Raw genomic sequence first — 20,854 nt, forward strand, 5'->3', positions numbered from 1 at the left:
GAATATTTGAATCATTTTAATATTAGAGTGTGCTGTGTCTTAACTATTCCATAAAGTTCATTATTACTATTCATGAGCTATTTGCATAGTAAGTCAGAAGTGTAAGCTAATGCATTCTGGGAAGATTTTTCCTCACTGTGGTGATGGATGGTCTACATGTTGGAGCAGAAGTGCCTGTGGATTAGTGTTGTATCAAAAAAGAAACAATTTTATATGCCTCTTCCTTCCCAAATTTATATTTACATGTATAGCTGATATATGTTTATTATACTTTCCACAACATTTTTAAAAATTTAATATATATATTGCCTTTTACATATATATTTGTATGAATTCTTCCTTAGTGAATCCCTACTTTCTCTTACATTTATATTTTATAAATGGTAACATGTTCTTGCTCTGCTGCCCTCCAGGAAGAAATGACAAAACCAAATGTGAAATTTCTCAAATTATATTTTTCTGATGACAGAGGGGAAATTGGCGGTAGGGTCTTCAATTCAGTTACACTGAGCACCTAGTGAACTGTAAGAATCAACCATTGTTGTATGGAGAGATGTAAAAGGGTGTGCATAAATGTGTCCTACCTTCTTTATTTTTTTTTAAGATTTATTTATTTATTTGAATGTCAGAGTTACACAGAGAGAGAAAGAGAGGCAGAGAGAGAGAGAGAGGTCTTCCATCTGCTTGTTTACTCCCCAGTTGACCGCAATGGCTGGAGCTGTGCTGATCCGAAGCCAGGAGCCAGGAGCTTCTTCCAGGTCTCCTACATGGGCCACTTGGGCCATCTTGTACTGCTTTCCCAGGCCATAGCAAAGAGCTGGATTGGAAGTAGAGTAGCCAGGACTCGAACCAGTGCCCATATGGGATGTCAGTGCAGGCGGCAGCTTAACCCACTGTGCCACAGGACTAGCCCCATGAGTGATACTTCTACCTCTACCTGCTCCTTACAGGCTGAACAGCAGACCTCGGCTTAAATTATCTTAACCTTCCTTTCTTAAGCAGATAATGAGATTTAAGAATCAGTGCCAATTTTATTTTTGGTATGTGTGTATATATATAGGGGGGGCGGATAGACTAGCAGACACATCACAGATAATTGTGACTTCTGTCCTTACTGGTGTGTGTACCATAGATAAACTACTTTACCTATAGCAGAAAATTTGCTGCCATGCCGTGTCATGTCATGTATTGCCACCTTTTCCTTAGAGCCATATGCACACAAGCCCAATGAAATATATTCAGAATTCTTATCTTAGCTGCCCTGTATGCCTGGAAACATCAAAATCACAGCACAAAAAATACCACTGGGAGAAGAAAAAATGGCATGAAAGGCCAGAAAGATGAGAACTTTTACAACATAGGAACACCTAAATATCTATCCCTATATCAACAAATAAAATGTTACTTGAGTGATATTATATGTTTTGTGATACACATCAGGGTAGAAATATACTTCTATCAAATTTACATAAATCCCTTTAAGCCAAATGTTTAACCTTCTTAGCTATGTGTGCAAGTGAACTTGTAGGAAACTTGTTCAGCTCTGGATGCACCATAACATCTGAGCAGCAGATTTAAATTATACATTTAGGCTGACAGGCAAATATATTTCAGGGCAGAATCCTTAGAAAGCAGGAGACAATTTCCTTCAGCTCCACGTCATCGTTTGATGTAGATTGCCTATTATATTCTCAAGGTATTATGAAAAATGGATTTGGAGATATTTTCTTGACAGTGGGTAGACTAATGGAATCCGGTGACTGTATTTAAAATGTGCAGGGGTTTGTTATAACATGGTAATAGAAATATCAATTGCACTGACAGGTTAAAAAAATCTGTCAATGAATGATAATGAAGTTATTTAAATGTCGACTCACTCGCAAACATTTTGCGAACCCTAAATTATTCTCACTGCTTTAACCTCATGCATCCTAAGTTATTAAGGAGCAGAGTCTGTGAGGCAGCCAATACGTCTTTAACTTGGGAAGCTATTTTTATGCCACCAAGTTCAATAGGAGAAGTTCTTAATGATTTTGAGAAGGAAACAAAACACAGATGCTAGAGCTGCTTGATTTAGAGGTAAACACTGTTGTACTTCCAGGGCTTCTCATAGTGATTTGAGTAATGTCCTGATGCTTCCCATTCCCAAGGTTTCCTCTGTAGGTCAAGTCTTGGCTTTGTGAGTATGGTGCTATGTCTCTGGAATAGGCCGTCTTCACTCTTTGGGATTTAGGATGGTAAACAAGAAGGGCAGGTCATTTGGTTACCTTCTAAAGTCCTATTGAAGGATCAGTTGGCTTACCCATGGTTCAAAGTGTGTCTGTTGGACATATTAACACAGCCATACCCCCTGCATATGGAGACTTTCCTGGCAATTTGGAGTATAGAAGTGAATAGTGGGGGGCCATCACTGTGTTGTAGTAGGCTAAGCCTCTGGCACCAGCATCCCATATGGGAACCAGTGCATGTCCCCACTGCTCCTTTTTCAATCAAGCTCTCTGCCTGTGACATGGGAAAGCAATTGAAGATGGCCCAAGTGCTTGGGCCCCTGTAGCCATGTGGTAGACCTGGAGGGAGCTTCTGGCTCCTGGCTTTGGATTGGTCCAGGTCCAGCCATTGTGACCATCCAGGGAATGAACAAGCAGAAGGAAGATCTTTGTCTCTCCCTCTCTCTCTCTTTTTCTTCTTTTCTTTTTTTAAAACTTTTATTTAGTAAATATAAATTGCCAAAGTACAGTTTATGGATTACAATGGCTTTTTCCCCCCCATAACTTCCCTCCCACCCGCACCCCTCCCATCTCCCGCTCCCTCTCCCTTTCCATTCACATCAAGATTCATTTTCAATTATCTTTATATACAGAAGATTGATTTAGTATATATTAAGTAAAGATTTCATCAGTTTGCACCCACACAGAACATAAAGTGTAAAATACTGTTTGAGTACTAGTTATAGCATTAATTCACATTGGACAACACATTAAGGACAGAGATCCCACATGAGGAGTAAGTGCACAGTGACTCCTGTTGTTGACTTAACAATCTGACACTCTTGTTTATGGTGTCAGTAATCTCCCTAGGCTCTTGTCATGGGTTGCCAAGGCTATGGAAGCCTTTTGAGTTCACCAACTTTGATCTTATTTAGACAAAGCCATAGTCAAAGTGGAAGTTCTCTCCCCCCTTCAGAGAAAGGTACCTCCTTCTCTATAACTCGACTGCTCAAATAAGTAAATAATTAAAAAAAAAAGATATCTCTTCTGCCTAATAACAAGTAAAAATCTGAGCAAACGGAGAAAATCACGGGGGAAATGCTGCCACTGAAATTGGAGAAACAGAATCACAATGATGGAATGACTGCAACGCATCACAAGTTACCAGAGCAGAACTCACAAGCTGGGTGTCCATAGGAATGAGTTCTGAGCCATGAAAACATGACCTGTAATGGACACGAACTACTGAAAGCTTCCGTGGACAACCCTGGGCGTTACAACTCTAGGCAGACCCTGTCCTGGGGGAGGAGGGCAGCTCATATTTTTGTGAGTTTGACCTCTCAGTATTCTACCAGCTCCTCACAAGTAGAATCAGAAAAATATCTCCTTGTACTTTCAGCAGAGGAAGGGAGAAAGTAACCATTCAGAAATACTCTAGAGCATTCTGTTTATCAAAAGACCATCTCTGGCTGGCGCTGTGGTGTATCAGTTAAAGCTCTGGCCTGCAGCTCTGGCATCTCATAAGGGTGCCAGTTTGAGTCCTGCCTACTCCATTTCCCATCCAGATTCCTGTTAATGCACTTGGAAAGGCAGCAGGTGACCCAAGTCTTTGGGCCCCTGCACTCACCTGGGAGACCCAGAAGAAGCTTCTGGTTCCTGGCATCAGATCAGCCCAGCTCCAACCATTGTGGCCATTTGGGGAGTGAACCAGTGCATTGAAGACTCCCTCCCTCTCTCTCTCTCTCTGTAGCTCTGCCTTTCAAATAAATAAATAAATCTTTAAAAAAAATTATCTAAATGAGTAAAGAGGAGTCTACTCTCCTGGCAGTTCATCAGAGCCTAGCTGGCCTGGAGAAAGGGAAATTGCAACCTCCTCTAGCCATTTGTCCCTCCTAAGCAGGGGAAAACCCTGAAAAGCTAACCTGGTTCACAGTCCAGGGGCACAGGCTCACTGAAACCTGAGACCTCATCATAAAACCATGGAATGTTTGCTCCCCTGGCCTTCTTGCCACATTACTCTGTCCATAATGAGGTGTACTATGAGAATTAACAGTAAAACTTGTCTTCAAACTGTACTTTATACTTTGTGTGTCTGTGTGGGTGCAAATAGTTGTAATCTTTACTTAGTATAAAGTTGGTTTTATGTATATAAAGTCAATTAAAAATGAATCTTAATGGAAAATGGAATGGGAGAGTGAGTAGGAGGTGGGATGGGAGTAGGGGTGGGAGGGTGGGAATGGTGGGAGGAAACACTATACCCCTAAAAACTGTACATATGAAATTTGTATTCATTAAATAAAAACCTTTGGGTAAAAAAAAGGCCTATTGACTATGGTTCTGCTTTACCCACTAGGTTGTATCACCCTTTTAGGCATAATAAAAGCTCCCCCACCAAAACAAAACAATGGAACAACCAACCACAGTTTGAGAAAAACTAAACAAGTATCAGAATCTGATTCAGCAGAATTGTTGGAATAACAAGAGCAATAATTATATATATGTGATTAATAATTATATACGGTTAATTAAATGAGCTTAAATAGACAGCATGCAAAAACAGATGACAGCAGAGAAAGGGAAGAAAGAATTTAGAAGAAATGCTAGAGATAAAGAGCACTAATAGAATGTAGAATTCCTCTGCTACGCTCATTAGTAGATTATGTGTGGCTAGGGGCAGAATCTATGGGCTGGAAGCTATCTCAACAGAAGCTTCCAAATCTTAAAAGAAAGGGGGAGCCGGCGCCTTGGGTCACTTGGCTAATCCTCTGCCTGCTGTGTCGGCACCTCAGGTTCTAGTCCCAGTTGGGGTGCCGGATTCTGTCCCGGTTGCTCCTTTTCCAGTCCAGCTTTCTGCTGTGGCCCGGGAAAGCAGTGGAGGATGGCCCAAGTGCTTGGGCCGTGCACCTGCATGGAGACCAGGAGAAGCACCTGGCTCCTGGCTTCGGATCGGCACAGCTCCAGCCATAGCAGCCATTAGGGGAGTGAACCAACGGAAGGAAGACCTTTCTTTCTGTCTCTCTCTCACTGTCTAACTCTGCCTGTCAAAAAATTTAAAAAAAAGGGGGGGGGGGGGATATTGAACAAAGGAAAAAAGAAACAAACTATATATCCACAAACTGTAAATTCAGTATAAATGCAATGTGCAGGCAATGGGAATACCAGAAGGAGAAGAAAGGAACAGAAACATAGAAGCAAAGATAACTGAGCATTTATGCAAATTCATATAAGATACTAAGTCACAGATCTAGAACATACCAAGCACGATAAAAGTCAAACAAGCAAAAACTGCATGTACAAAATCATAATCAAACATCAGAAAATCAAAGATGAAGGAAAAATCTTGAAAAAAACCCAGCAGGGGACCATGTTATCTATGGAGAAAAAAAAATAATAATTATATCAAATGTCTCCTCAGAACCATACAGGCAAGAAGATAGTAAAATATGTAAGGTATGAGAATTCTAGAATTCTTTATCTTACAAAATTATCCTTTAAAAGTGAGGAGAGGGCTGGCGCCACGGCTCACTAGGCTAATCCTCCGCCTTGCAGCGCCGGCACACGGAGTTCTAGTCCCAGTCGGGGCACCGGATTCTGTCCCAGTTGCCCCTCTTCCAGGCCAGCTCTCTGCTGTGGCCCGGGAGTGCATTGGAGGATGGCCAAGTACTTGGGCCCTGCACGCGCATGGGAGACCAGGAGAAGCACCTGGATCCTGCCATCCCATCAGTGTGGTGCGCTGGCCGCAGCGCACCAGCTGTGGCGGCCATTGGAGGGTGAACCAACGGCAAAAGGAAGACCTTTCTCTCTGTCTCTCTCTCACTGTCCACTCTGCCTGTCAAAAAAAAAAAAAATAGTGAGGAGAAATAAGGACTTTCTCAGACAGTTAAAACTTAGGATATTTATTGCCAGATCTGACTTGAAGGACATATGAAAAGAAATTCTTCAGAGAGAAGGAAATGATATAGGTCAGAAACTCAGATTATCAGAAAGAAATGAATATCTGTGGATGACGAGTGGAGAAACAGCAAAAACACTTATTTTTCTTCTTAATTTATGTAACACATACTGGTTTGTGGAAGATAATAATAGAGACTATTTATTTATTTACATAAATATATTCTTATGTATCCTTATATATAAATGAAACAAATAACATCGATGATAGATGAGATGGGAGAGAGGAATTAAGAAGTTTTTGTTGGAGTGGGCATTTAACCTTGCAGTAAAACTCATGTGTTCCATATTAGAATACCTGGGTTTGACCCCTGGATTGGCTCTAAATACATAAAAAATTAAATAAAAATAATTTTCTATTAAATGATACCCATACTACCCATGAAATGATGTAGTGCTGTTTAAAAATGGAGTTGGGTTGTTTGCAAATATATTTTGTAAACTCAAAGTCAAGCACTTTTTAAAATAATTTTTAAAAAGTATAACTGATAAAGGAAATACATGGAATCATATGTAATGTTCAATTAAAACCAGAAAAACAGGAAACATGTGAAAGAAAAATAGGAACAAAGAACAAGGGCAATAAATAGACAATGGTATGAAATGTGGTAGATGCTAATCCAGCTATATCAAGAATGGTATAACTATGGAATACTGTTCGACTGAAAAAAAAAAAAAGAAATCTTGTCTTTTTCAACAAAATGGATGCAACTGGAAACCATTATACTTAGTGAAATAAGCCAATCCCAAAAAGGTAGATACCATATGTTTTCCCTGATCTGGGGTAACTAATAGAGTATCCAAAATGGAGTGAAATGGACAGGTTGATATTTGATGATTGTTTGTGACACTTGTCTCTTCTGTTGAGGAACAGTGTTGTCTTCTTCATACTAGTTGCTGAACTCTTTGCTAAGTGTAGGGTTAACCTTACAAGTATTAAGTAAGCTGAAAATAGATCTTTGTAAAATTAAGAGTGGGAATAAGAGAGGTAAGAAGAAGTGTTAGAGTGCAGGTGGAAGGGAGGTAGGATGGGAAGTATCACTACGTTCCTAAATCTGTATATATGAAATACATGAAACTTGTAGAACAAATAAAAGTTAAATAAAAGGCCGGCACCACGGCTCAATAGGCTAATCCTCCACCTGCAGCGCCGGCACACCGGGTTCTAGTCCCGGTCAGGGCTCCGGATTCTGTCCCAGTTGCCCCTCTTCCAGTCCAGCTCTCTCCTGTGGCCTGGGAGTGCAGTGGAGGAAGGCCCAAGTCGTTGGGCCCTGTATCCACATGGGAGACCAGGAGGAAGCACCTGGCTCCTGGCTTCAGATCAGCGCAGTGCACCAGCTGCAGCAGCCATTAGAGGGTGAACCAACGGTAAAGGAAGACCTTTCTCTCTGTCTGTCTGTCTCTCTCTCATTGTCCACTCTGCCTGTCAAAAAGAAAATTAAACAAAAGAGTTACTTTAAATGTCAACATTCTAAAAAACCAACTTACACAAATATCATTAGAGTAGATAAAAAATAAGACTCAACAATTTGTTGTCTATAGGAAACCCACTTCAAATGTAAAGACATTTATAGATACAGATATATAAAGAATAAATTGATAGAGAAAGATCAGACATGACAACAGTAATCAATATAGAGCAGGATATTAATCTCAAACAGAAAAATTTCAGAGTAAGGAAAACTATCAGGTATAAAGAAGACTACTACATACTGAAAAGTGAGTCAGAAGACTTGACAGTCCTTCATGTGGGTAGACCAGATGACAGTGTGTCAAACTCCATGAGACAAAAACTGATGTAAATGCAAAGAGAGATACATGAATCACTATTATGTTTAAAGACTTTAACACCCTTCTATCAGAAATGGACAGTGTGAACTTGGCAGCACCATCAATGAACTGAATAAAAGGGCCCTCTCTAGTCTGTGTCATCCAAGGCATAGATTACACATTCTTTTCAAATGTACGTGGAACATTCATCCATTCATCAAGATAGACCACATTCGGGGAGGGAGAAGAGGTAGGGGGAGGGAGGTAGAGATAGAGGAGAGAGAGAAAGAAGGAGAGAGAGAAACCAGAAACCCCTGTCACCCATGTGGAATAGCGAGGATGGATTTCCAGGCTGCCAGCTTCAATCTGGCCCAGACGTGGCTATTGCAGCCATCTGGGGAGTGAACCAGCTGAAAAAGGAGATCTCTGCCTGTCTCTCTTTCTATAGCTTTGCCTTTCACATAAATTACTGAATTGCTCCTTACAAAGAGAATGTGCCTTTCCTATTAGGATGAGACATACAGTGACCTTAATGAGGTGTCACCAAATCATGTACAGGTTGATGCTGCTTTGTCAGTGTTTCTGGTCTTCCCAGCAGCCAGAGCAGACCAGGTGGAAGGTTGCCTTCTTGGTCTCCTAGAGCCCTGTGAGGGCATCTGCATGTACTTTCCTGAGAATTGAGTCTCTGTCCTGCTAGTACGTTTGAAGAAAGGCAGATTTTGGTCTGTACTACGTAGAACTTCAAACAGTTTCAGTTCAGGTTCCTTTTACTAAATATTCAAAGCTAGGTTTTCTAAATACAACTCCTTTTTTGCCTGTGAATTACTTTTGGTTTCTTTTGATCAAAGCAGTGCAACAAAGGGTTAAGGATACAGGTCCTGTGGTGGCTCATGGTGGACCAGGCACCTTCTAAGTACTTTGGCCTTCAGTAAATTTGTTATACTGTTGGGTCTTCCTTATATGTAATATGTGATCAGTATCAGTGTCTGTCTCATAGGATTTTGCATTTGAAAAACTTGGATCACTCTGTAAACACCCTATCAATGTGCATTTTTTATTGTCCTATCTCTTAGATTTCTTAAACATAATAGTCTATTCAGCAACAGAATTCTGACACAATTATTATGGAAGCATAGTGCAAAATCTTTAACTCTCGTATTTCAGTTCTTACCATTAACTCTGTGATCTGAATCGCATGTGCAGTAGACTAACACAGATACATTTGAAAACATAATAGCTTCATGAATGGCTTCTCTTCCTAGTAAATGCGATGAAGGAAATCTTTAGCGACTGGTATTTTCCTTGAGGATTCCTGTTATGAATTTTAATAAGTGTTTGGCAAAGAATACAAAAAAACTCAAGAAAATCTTTATAGGTTGCTTACTGTAAGTCCATTATTGTTCTAAGCACTTTTATGAATTGAGTTTACAGTGTATCCTGTGCTTATTTAGTATCTCACTTGATAGTATGCGATTATAGTAGAAGAAATCTAATCACACATTTTATTTCTGCAACTCTTTATAGAAAGTAGTCATATCCTGTATTAATCCCTTGTTTGGATGTAATGGGAGTTTGCCATCTCTGAGAGATCATAAGCTCTAGGAAGGCAGGTAGGATGGCTCAAATATGATTTCTCCACCTCCCCAGGCAGCCTAGTTCAGCTCCATGTAAATAGCAAATAGATGCTTTGGGATGTTCTAAAAGTCATTGTTTAAGGTATAAATCAGGGTAGAATAAGGATTAAAAATTCAAAGCAAGAGGGGAGAAGCCTTGATTTAGTCAGTTGCATATTTATTTTCCTGGAATGCTTAATTTTTAAGCTTTCAGCTTCTTCTAGCATACTGTAAGTGTTGATAGGAGTTTGGTTTTCATCTGCAAGTAATCTGTAAGCAAAGAATGAAAATAAAAAAAACTTGCTTTGTAGTATTTTAATAAGATGACAAATTAAGACAACATACTATATCGCTAAAAACGACTACATTCTATACATATTTAAAGAGCCCTTCCTTTTATTAAGATTTGTTTTATTTATTTGAAAGGTAGAGAGAGAGAGACAGAGAGATTTTCCATCCTCTGGTTCACTCTAAATGGCTGCAACAACCGGGGCTGCACCAAGCCGAAGCCAGGAGCCAGGAGCTTCTTCCGGGTCTTCCACATGGGTGCAGGTGGCCCAAGCACTTGGACCATCTTCCACTGCCTTCCCAGGCCATAAGCAGAGAGCTGGATCAGAAGAGGAGCAGCCAGGACATGAACCAACACACATATGGAATGCTGGCACTGCAGGCGGCAACTTTACCTGCTGTACCACAGCGCTGGCCCCAATGCTTCCTTATATTTTTCTAGTTTTTACAACAGTAGTCACTTTATGTTTAACATAAGCTGACATTTTTGTCTGTGAATTTCATTCATTTTAACTTTTTGTTTTTACCGCTTTCTTGTGAAGCCAGGATCAATGTTTTTATTTAGCTATTTTGTTTTTTTTCTCTGATATAGTATTTCCAAAGTGTGACACTCAGAACACTAATCTCATTAGTTAGCCCTCAACAATGGATTCTATAATCAAACTTGTTTTTAAAAAATGACACATGGAATTCACAGCTTAAGTTATTGAGTATATATTAGAAAAGTACAATTTGTGAAATGTCTTAAAGGAAATTAAATTATATCTAATGGAGAATTTCCCAATATTTTTTTTTATTTTTATTTTTGACAGGCAGAGTGGACAGTGAGTGAGAGAGAAAGATCTTCTTTTTGCCGTTGGTTTACCCCTCCAATGGCCACTGTGGCTGGCGCGCTGTGGCTGGCGCATCACACTGGTCCGAAGCCAGGAGCCAGGTGCTTCTCCTGGTCTCCCATGCGGGTGCAGGGCCCAAGGACTTGGGCCATCCTCCACTGCACTCCCGGGCAATAGCAGAGGGCTGGACTGGAAGAGGGGCAACCAGGAATCCGGCGCCCCGACCGGGACTAGAACCCAGTGTGCCTGCGCCGCTAGGTGGAGGATTAGCCTATTGAGCCGCAGCAACGGCCCCAATATTTTTGATCTTAGAAAATATTCCTCTCTTCTAAACCTAGAGACAATACTTAAAGTATTTAGCGATGGTTACATTGTTTCTCCTTTCACCCTGCTGCTCAGCCCGTCAGCCTCCACTGTTCTTTCATAACCCACATTGTGGGAGACAACGACTCCCACAACCGGCCATATAGGAATAACTGGCAGTGTCTGTTTGCTGTGAATTGTGGTTTGCAGATCAGTCCAAGATATTGTCTTCTGGGGTTCTATGCCACCTTGAAGTCACTATCTCCCTGAGTTGGGTACAAGCTGACTGACTTAGATGACACAGGTGCTAGTCTGGACGGTAGAGCAAGTTTCTTCAGTATCTCAGCCCTTGTTCTTTTGAATGCTGGATTCCGAAAATATTGGAGAGGTGCCTGCTAGAGAGGCCATGACAATGAGGCTAATAGAAGCAGCTACTTGGAGAACTTTCTTCTCTCCTGTACACCACCAGACCATGACATGTCAGTATTTTGTCAGAGTCCAGTTCTGTGGGACAACCTTAGATAGTTGCTAATCTGTACCATTTGAATGCATGAAAACACGTCTTCTTTATCAATTGCTTATTATGAAGCCATTATGTTTAAATATGCAGATCTGCTGGAATTGAGAATTTACAAACTATATTTTAGTTTTGAGCTTTGTGAAATCAAAACTAAACTTTTATAGAGTTTAGTACAAACAAGCAATATGTCACCTACACACAATCACAGATAACTTGAGTCACTGGGATTAGTGGGCAAACACTGTTATAATAACATAGTGTGAATTCTCTGAGAAAATGGTTGCAAATGTAAATGCGAGCCAGTTGATATATTATATCTTGTCATATTGGAGTTAGAATTAAATGTACACACACATGCACACACACAAATATGCAAATGATTATGATTCCTTATAGAACACTTATAGAATAATCCTCATTTGCTTTTGTAGAGTATTTTTGAAATGTAAATGTGTTCACTGAGTAGCTCAGGGGTCAACATTAGTTGAAATTTTAAGAAACTCATGATCATACCTTCTATAGACTGGATCCTACATCTCAAGGCTGCTTTCCCATTATTCCATTAGGAAAATTTAACTGCTCTCTCATATCTAATGAAGTCCTATTGATTTCCACCTTGCACTAAGCAAAATTTTTTAATGTAATAGTATTTGCTTTTTATCTTCCTTTTTATCTTCCTCTCACTGACCCTATGTGGACTTTGCATCTTTTTTTACTAAAGATTTATTTATTTATTTGAAAGACAGAGTTACAGAGAGGTAGAGACAGAGAGAGAGGTCTTCCATCTTCATCCACTGGTTCACTCTCCAGATGGCCGCAACGGCTGGAACTGCACCAGTCCGAAGCCAGGAGCCAGGAGTTTCTTCCAGGTCTCCCATGCAGGTGCAGTGGCCCAAGGACTTGGGCCATCTTCTACTGCTGTTGCAGAACACAGCAGACAACTGGACTGGAAGTGGAGCAGCCAGGACTCAAACTGGCGTCCATATGTGATGCTGGCACTGCAGGCAGCTGCCTTACTTGTTGCACCACAGTGCTGGCACCTATTTGTTTGTCTTTGAACTTGTGATTATGGTTAAGAGAAGTGTATATAGGCCGGCGCCGCGGCTCAATAGGCTAATCCCCTGCCTTGCGGCGCTGGCACACCGGGTTCTAGTCCCGGTCGGGGCGCCGGATTCTGTCCCGGTTGCCCCTCTTCCAGGCCAGCTCTCTGCTGTGGCCCGGGAGTGCAGTGGAGGATGGCCCAAGTGCTTGGGCCCTGCACCCCATGGGAGACCAGGAGAAGTACCTGGCTCCTGCAATTGGATCAGCATGGTGCGCCGGCCGTGGCAGCCATTGGAGGGTGAACCAACGGCAAAGGAAGACCTTTCTCTCTCTGTCTCTCTCTCTCTCACTGCCCACTCTGCCTGTAGAAAAAAAAAAATGCATACAAAAACCTGTGCAATAAAGGGAGGCAGAAAAAAGACTAGTGGAATTTTGGGGACAATCAAGTTATTATAGAAAGAGAATGTTGACCTTGGAAGGCTAGGTGAGTGAGGATAAGGGCCAAACACCAAGAATAGACTGGGTGAGTAGAGAAACAGCCGAAAATCTCACATCAGCAGTGAATTTGGAAAGAAGAAGATGTCTATAGAAGGAGGATTTTAAGAGAATTTTTGTGGGTGCCTCATGAAAAAGTCTCCTTGGGAAAGCTTTTCAAATTTTCTCAGCAAGGAGCCCAGGTTTGATTGTGTTGTTGCACAATGGCCCTGAAGAATGCCAGTTGTGTATTTCTACACCTTCTAGTCTATAGCTTTCTTCCTACTTCCCTTTTCTAAACTCCTACTCACTTTTAGGGTTATAGTTTTTGTGTGTGTGTGAAGAAGTTTATTATAATGCCCCATTCCATAATAATTTGAATTGTCATTTAAACTCGTTAAAGAATTGATTATTTCATATTTACCATCTGTATATAAATTTTATTAGAACGATGTTTTGAATCCCCAGTCAGAATCAATCTTTAGTTCTGGGATCTTTTTTCTAGAGTTTTCTTACTCCAGGACCTGGGTCAGGAAGACTATTACTAGAGGGTAATGAGATTGTTAACACATCTTCTCTTTAGTCATTATGGCCTGTAGGAATTTGTGACTTTTTTATCAATAATGAATTAAAATAATCACATTTTTGCATTTTTCTACTTAAAACAACTTTATCTTCTGAACATTAATTTATATCTCTATCATTGCACTTAATACATTATTATAATTTGTTTACATTTCTCTCTCTAATAAAGCAGTTAAATACTTGAGAAGAGGACCTGAATGTTGTATCCTGGACTTATCATAGTGTCTAGTACATTTTAGGTGCTCCACAGATGTGAACGATTGAATGAATTTCACTGGGAATCTCCTCTGAAGGAAAAGAATCCTGAGAAGGAATTTTATATCTATCCTGTTTCAGTTGAAAGAATAAGACCCTTGGTATAATGAAAGCAGTATAAATTTAGTCCCAGGATACCTGGATTCAAATTCCCCTTGGCCTTAGGTGGCCCATTTATTAGGCTATTTCCCTTCAGTGTGTCACTTTAGTTTTTGAGACCACTTTCCTGAAATACAGATAATGTATACTGTTATACATGGTTGTCATGATGACCTAATAAGATTAAAATTATAAAATTGGACTTTTATAGAGAAGCTGATTTATTCAATCTGAATTTATAACATATTGACAAATGCATAATTAAAAATGAGATAATCTGTAACAAAGTCAGTGTCAAGAAGCAATGCCTCCCAATTCTAGGTTGCTTAACACAGAAAAGGGCATCAAGTAAGGTTGTGAAGTTTCACTTATTAGTAAGACATTTTCTCGCTCTTAAATAATAGGACAAGACTGAATGACCTTTGAGGAGAGTGACCCACCATATATTCTATGACTCATGAAAGAAAACACAATTTGTAGATAAATCAAGAGAACCTGCTTTTCTGCTGTGCCAAAAATAAGGCAAAAATTTGGAAATGTCAGATCTCACTAAAAGCTCTTTATTTCTTTCATTAATTCAGAGAACATTCTCATTTCTTAGTCTTTTAAAATTAACAATTTCCTTTAGCAATGTGTGTACATTAAGAGGCAGTAGAGAGATGGAGTTTTAATTTTTACCAATTCAATTTAAATGCAAATGTTAAGCACTCACATGATGCTACTGTGTACATAATTAAGCATCATTATATACCACAGGAATCATTTAGAATTCTCCTGAGAGCCATTCTACTATGAAAAACATGCATTGTACTGACAACCATGACATGTACTTCTGTCCTCATTAATGCCTCTTTTGAATTATAGGTCAACTGATTATGGGACCACCTATGAGAAGCTAAATGATAAAGTTGGTTTGAAAACAATTTTGAGCTATCTGTATGTGTGTCCTACCAACAAGCGTAAGGTAAGCACTATACATTCAGCATGCTGTTTCATGAGGTGACTCCTGCCTTGGTTGGCTAACTTTCCTAGCTGTGTAAAAATGCATTACAGTTAAGCTGGGAGTAGAGATGTAAAGAAAGGTGATGGGTGCTAAGGTGGTACAATGTCTGCCACTTCATGATTTCCAGGCCAGCAGCTGTGCATATGGAAGTGTGCAGGTAGGTAGATCATGGTCCTTTCAGAGAGGCAGCTGCAGAGAGTGAGTTTTACTGAGTGGATGCCACTGACCCTCTTTACGGACTCTGGTGAGTCAGTCAACAGAATCAGGGTCAACCTTGACACCTCAGAAGAAAGGTGGGTTTTCATCTGATGCTGCTGTTTTCCCTTGGCATGGAATGAATAACTTACTTGGAATTTGAGTTAATTCATGCCAGAATGGAGGCACTGTTTTTGGCAGAAATGAGTGCCTTGCAAACACTGGAGAGATTACTCCCTCCTGAACATGGGTCTTGGCTGCAAAGAGCCTTGGAGTTCATCCCATAAAATACTTCTATTTTACTGATGAGAAAAATGGAATTATAAGGGAAATGGTTTGCTCCCATTGCAGTTACAGGCAAAATCAAGACTAAAATTGAAATCAAATGTTTATCAAGTGTTTAGGTTGACAGTCTTACTTTTTCTATTGTGTCACACCACATGCATAAGCAGTCCTATGTACTCGTAGGAGATGTGATTTTCTCAGGAAGAAAATGTTTGCTTTTAAATGGGAAACGCATTTGTCTCAGAAGGAGTTTGGCACTATATCCATATGTTTATTTTTATAAACTTGCGTTTATCAAATTCTAAATTTTGACATGTTATTTCTAAGCAGCATATGAGTTATATTAACTAATAGTATCCATCAGGAACTAGAAAAGCTCTGCTCATTAATTTCTACTACGCCATATACTGTTATGAAGTTAACACTGACACCTAGATTCTCATCGTAGATTTGTCATTAGGTACTGTTAATGACCTTGATTATATTCTGCATTTTATACACCTAGACTGTAGGAAGTGGATAATAGTGTCTTTCAAGCTATGATCCTCAGCTCTGACTGCATACAGAAATCACTAGGTGGTCCCCGAAGATGCCAGCCCTGGTCCCATCCCTGTTGCTCAGGTAGCTGTCTCTGGAGAAAGCTCCCCAGATGCTTCTGATATGTATTAAGGATTAAGAACCAGTGATGTAAAGTTTAATGTTCCCTGTGTCTCCAAGCATTTCAAGTTATTTAGTAGAAGCAGCATAACTTGACAGTTGAGCATAGACTCTGCAGTTAGATGACTGGAGTTAAAGCCCAGCTAAGCCAATTATCACATGTACAAGTGCAGTGATTTACTTATCTCACAAGCACAGTGTCATCAAATTTAAATGGGGATAATTATAGTACCTACCTCATGAGGAAAGTTGTAAGGATTATATGAAATTAGACACTTCAAGTGCTTAGCACAGGGTAGCAAAGCCTTAATCAGTATTTTCTCTTCATTGTATTCTCCTTTCTTATCTCCCTGTTTCTCCTGCTTCATATAATTACTGGAAGGAAGAGTAGTGATTATATAGTAGTGTCCGGTGGAACTTTCTGTGATGATAGAAATGTTTCTCTAAGCTGTTCAGTACTCTAGACGCTAACGATTGTTTCTGTGGAGTATTTGAAATATGCCCAGTATAACTGAGTCACTGAATTTGAAATTTCATTTAACTTTATTTTTGTATTATTTTTTTTTATTTTTATTTTTTTGACAGGCAGAGTGGACAGTGAGAGAGAAAGACAGAGAGAAAGGTCTTCCTTTGCCGTTGGTTCACCCTTCAATGGCCGCCGCGGCCGGTGCGCTGCAGCCAGCGCACCGCGCTGATCCGATGGCAGGAGCCAGGTGCTTCTCCTGGTCTCCCATGGGGTGCAGGGCCCAAGCACTTGGGCCATCCTCCACTGCACTCCCGGGCCACAGCAGAGAGCTGGCCTGGAAGAGGGACAACTGGGACAGAATCCGGTGCCCCGACCGGGACTAGAATCCAGTGTGCCGGCACTGCAAGGAGGAGGATTAGCCTAGTGAGCCGCGGCGCAGGCCTCATTTAATTTTAACTAGTTTAATTTTGTAAAGCCTCATGTGTTTGACAGCACAACACAGTGACATCAAATTCACATATTTAGAGCTGTATCCTCAATATTCCTGTCTTTTGCTTACCTGCCACTTGTTGGTGTGTCAGCAGTAATTACATCTAAATGGTTGTGATCTGCTATATTCAGACTCAAATTGAGGAATTTAATGTATACCCTTTATTTTTATAATGAGGTTCAGTTATTGGTTGGTTTTGAGTCAATTCTTGTAATTTCTGTTGTTTTTTTTTTTTCACTCTGCTTCACATTTTTAGTAAATTTAATTTAGCAATCAACAAAATGCTTGCACCTTAGGATACAAGGAGAAACAAGCACCCCACACTCAGGAATCCTGTCTTCTGGTGGTAAACTCCATATGATTTATATATTTGAAAGATCCCTGGATTAAGATTTAGGGGTCTAGGGCTGGTGCCAGGGCTCACTTGGTTAATCCTCCGCCTGCGGCGCCAGCATCCCATATGGGCGCCAAGTTCTAGTGCTGGTTTCTCCTTTTCAAGTCCAGCTCTCTGCTGTGGCCCGGGAGGGCAGTGGTGGATGGCCCAAGTGCTTGGGCCCCTGCATCCACGTGGGAGACCAGGAGGAAGCACCTGGCTCCTGGCTTCGGATCGGCACAGCACCGGCTGTAGCTGCCATTTGGGGAGTGAACCAATGGAAGGAAGACCTTTCTCTCTCTCTCTCTCTCTCTCCCTCTCCCTCTCCCCCCCCCCACTGTCTATAACTCTACCTGTCAAAAAATTTTTAAAAAAAAATTAAAAGATTTAGGAGTCTAAATATCTGCCTTGAAGCTTGCCTCCACCTAGCAGGAGAGTTTGCATGAGTCATTTATACTTCTCTATCTTTAAAGCGATAGAAGCTTTAAAGCTTTAAAGCGATAGAAGGACAAGGCATTTACAACTGGAAGAAATTTTAGAATCATTCAAACCAGTAGTAGTCTCTGTTTTAGTGATGCTGTTCGAGAGGAGCACGATAAAGAAGAGGTCAGATATTGACTGTGATTATAAGCTCTTCTGTACCTGCAGAATATGCGGTGAGACTCTGAAAACGCAAATGATTTGAGGAATTGAACTTGAAAGCAAGACTCTCAAGTCCAGATGTAGTTCCAGAGGCTGAAGGGAAGCTATGAACAAAGACTGTAAAGGGCCCTGCAATTGAATTCACACAACTTAATATACCATATTAATCAGGCTGCATAATTAATTGATCATTATTTGGAGGACTTTTAAAAAGGGCATTTGGCCATGGGTGTTCAGTTGATCTTAATTAAGACTTGGCAGACCCTAGTTCCAGAAAAAAAAAAAAAAAAAAAAAAAAAGCATTCTTTGTGACTATGAGCCTGTTACTTTCCAGAATCTGAGGTGGTCACAAGCCGTTTAAATCACAATGTTTATGAGTGAACCTAAACGAAGGGATCTTTTCCTCTACAGATAAATGAGGGCTTCAGGGTCACTTTCTGAGATGCTGATAGATTTAAGATATATTGGAGGACGATGAAGGTCTTTACAATGGTGCAAAAATCAATAAAGTTGACACAGCAGTATATTTGTGTACAGTTTTTCTACTTATGAGGTGAATTTATCACCATGAAATATGTACTTCCCCAGAAAGGGACATATTTGAACCAAAGAGATAGGAGCTGCGGACATTTTAGAGTGTGAATATGTTTTTCCCAATCAATGAGAGTTTATGTATTAAAAAAAGAAGAAGAAAGGAAGAAGTATCAGGCTCTTTTAATTATGCAGGACAAAGGCACTCAAGTTCATTTCAATTCTCCTAAGATTTCTCCTATCCTCCAGTGAAAAGGGCAGGCTCCTTTAAAGGATTCTGTTAATTCTTCCAGGTCTCCAGGGTGCTATCTAACAAGTTAACATCTTTTGTAGCAGATAGTTCCCTTTGCTTTTCACAACAGTGGGAGCAACTGGAATTAAACTGACATCAGTGCAACTCTGTATGTTCCCAGGAACCTGTTTTGCCTTCCTGGTCGTGCTGCTATTTTTAGCTGTTTGTGAGGACAAGAGCAGTTCTTGGATCATCATGTCTCAAACAGCAGGCATCACGCCCTGGCTTTGCAGGCAGCTTGTTAGGGGCATTACTTGGATCAGAGTCCAGAGTAAAGCAGGCCCTTATTTATAGTTTAAACTGATGATCATCCATTGGCTGGCTCTTTTTCTGCAAGCCTGCTGTACATGACAGCAGCTTTCCTTAGATAGGTCTATAACAGTAATCTCATCATATGTCAGTCTAGAAAATCTTGACTAAGCAACAGAGAGAGCCTGCTCCTGGGTATTATCCCAGCTCATTCATACTCTGTATCAGAGGAGCCCTACACTTGCCCTCTGATAAATGAGGCAGGGCCAAAAGAATATGGGTCCATTGCCAAAAGAAGGGCAGGCTAGCTATCCATCACCTTGTCTCAGAGTTAGAACACCCATCTGCAGTTCATGACAAATCCCAAGTCTTGCTTACATATCAGAAGCTTATCAGACATAAATGTATAGTCTTCAATGCAAAAAGAAGATTTAACTTGTACTTGATAGAAATAACTAAGATACAGAACATGATGGGAAGAACTAACACAAATGTAGCAAAGAAAAAAGTGAATGTTGAAATCTCAGTCTTCCTCTAAAGTTATCTGCTAGTTTATTTGTATTCTGCCTAAAAAGAAAACTTCTTTATACTCTGTGTGTATCTATCAGCAATACCTTTCCCATCACCTCAAACCAACCTTAGTGTTCTCGCTTCATGAGGTATTATACAATATTTTCAAGAATTAAAGAATATAAAAACTCCAAGTGAAATTCATTGGAGGAGAAAAGAAAAAAGAAAGGGTGTGTGTGTGTGTGTGTGTGTGTGCATGTGTGTTAAACTTGGAATAGCCAATATATCTAGTTATTTATTACATCTCTGCACATTCTTTTCCCTGCAAAGAAAAAATTTGACAGTTTTTCTTTATGTTTCCTATGCTTCTTTTGCACCCCACTTCCTTCTCATGTCTGTTATCACTATGTAATTAATATCATTCCTGCCGAGTGAGTCTTCTCATACTTTCATCCTATAAATAGGACCCTCGCTTCTCAGAACACCTTGATCATTCCTGCAGGTCTCTTGGTACATGCCAGAATTAAACACTGTTTGCATTTTTTCCATGCTTGGGTTTCAGTTACCATACTCACTAAGGGTTTGATTTTTGATGCCTTACCTCTTCTGTTCAGATCCTGGGGAGGTTTATTCATTCTGTCATTTGGTTGAGCAGTTCATGCACCATGTATGTGACATTTGGAGACGTAGAAGAGGTGTGGTTGATAGCATCTGTCTGCTTTTCTTAGGAACAATCATAGAATCATTAAATCAGAACCAAAAGGATATTGGGAATATTCCGATTCTACACTTTCATGTAAAAGATGTGGAAATGGAGTTCTAGAGAAGGTGGTGACCTGCCTGTGGTTATCTTTAACTAGTGAGTGAAAAGCTTAGGTCATTTGGCCCCGAACATAAAGCTTAAATGCCACCTCTTTCATAAAATCTGATCAGTGTTCCTAATAAGATATTCTTCCTCCCTCTTAATTCCAAAGCATTTGTTTCCTTTTTCTGCCACTTCTGATTATGTTGTACTATAATTGCTTTTGACCATTTCTAGTCTCCTCTTTAGAATGCAAAGTCATGGAAGGGATAAAGTGCCTTGGTCAACTTTACAATTTTTATTAGGCTGGTTATGGATGTTAGTGTACAGTATGTGTCTAACACATAACTAAATGTTGGAATTGAACTTAGGTTGGGTTTTGGACTCCTTGGCTGAAACTTGAAAAGGGAAGTGCCCCAT

General features: G+C 40.2%; 1 protein-coding gene across 7 annotated transcripts in view; it reads left to right on the top strand.

Moving 5' to 3' along the window:
- The window catches only part of SORCS1 (sortilin related VPS10 domain containing receptor 1), a 574,197-nt gene that overhangs the window by 298,170 nt on the left and 255,173 nt on the right, over nt 1–20,854 (top strand). For all 7 annotated transcript variants that reach the window (XM_070057266.1, XM_051824149.2, XM_051824151.2 and 4 more), the window contains exon 3: nt 14,804–14,903. In XM_070057266.1, the coding sequence (XP_069913367.1) occupies nt 14,804–14,903 (100 nt within the window). The remainder of the gene's footprint in view (nt 1–14,803; nt 14,904–20,854) is intronic.

Source organism: Oryctolagus cuniculus, chromosome 15 (genome assembly GCF_964237555.1).
Source record: "Oryctolagus cuniculus chromosome 15, mOryCun1.1, whole genome shotgun sequence".
Taxonomy (NCBI): domain Eukaryota; kingdom Metazoa; phylum Chordata; class Mammalia; order Lagomorpha; family Leporidae; genus Oryctolagus; species Oryctolagus cuniculus.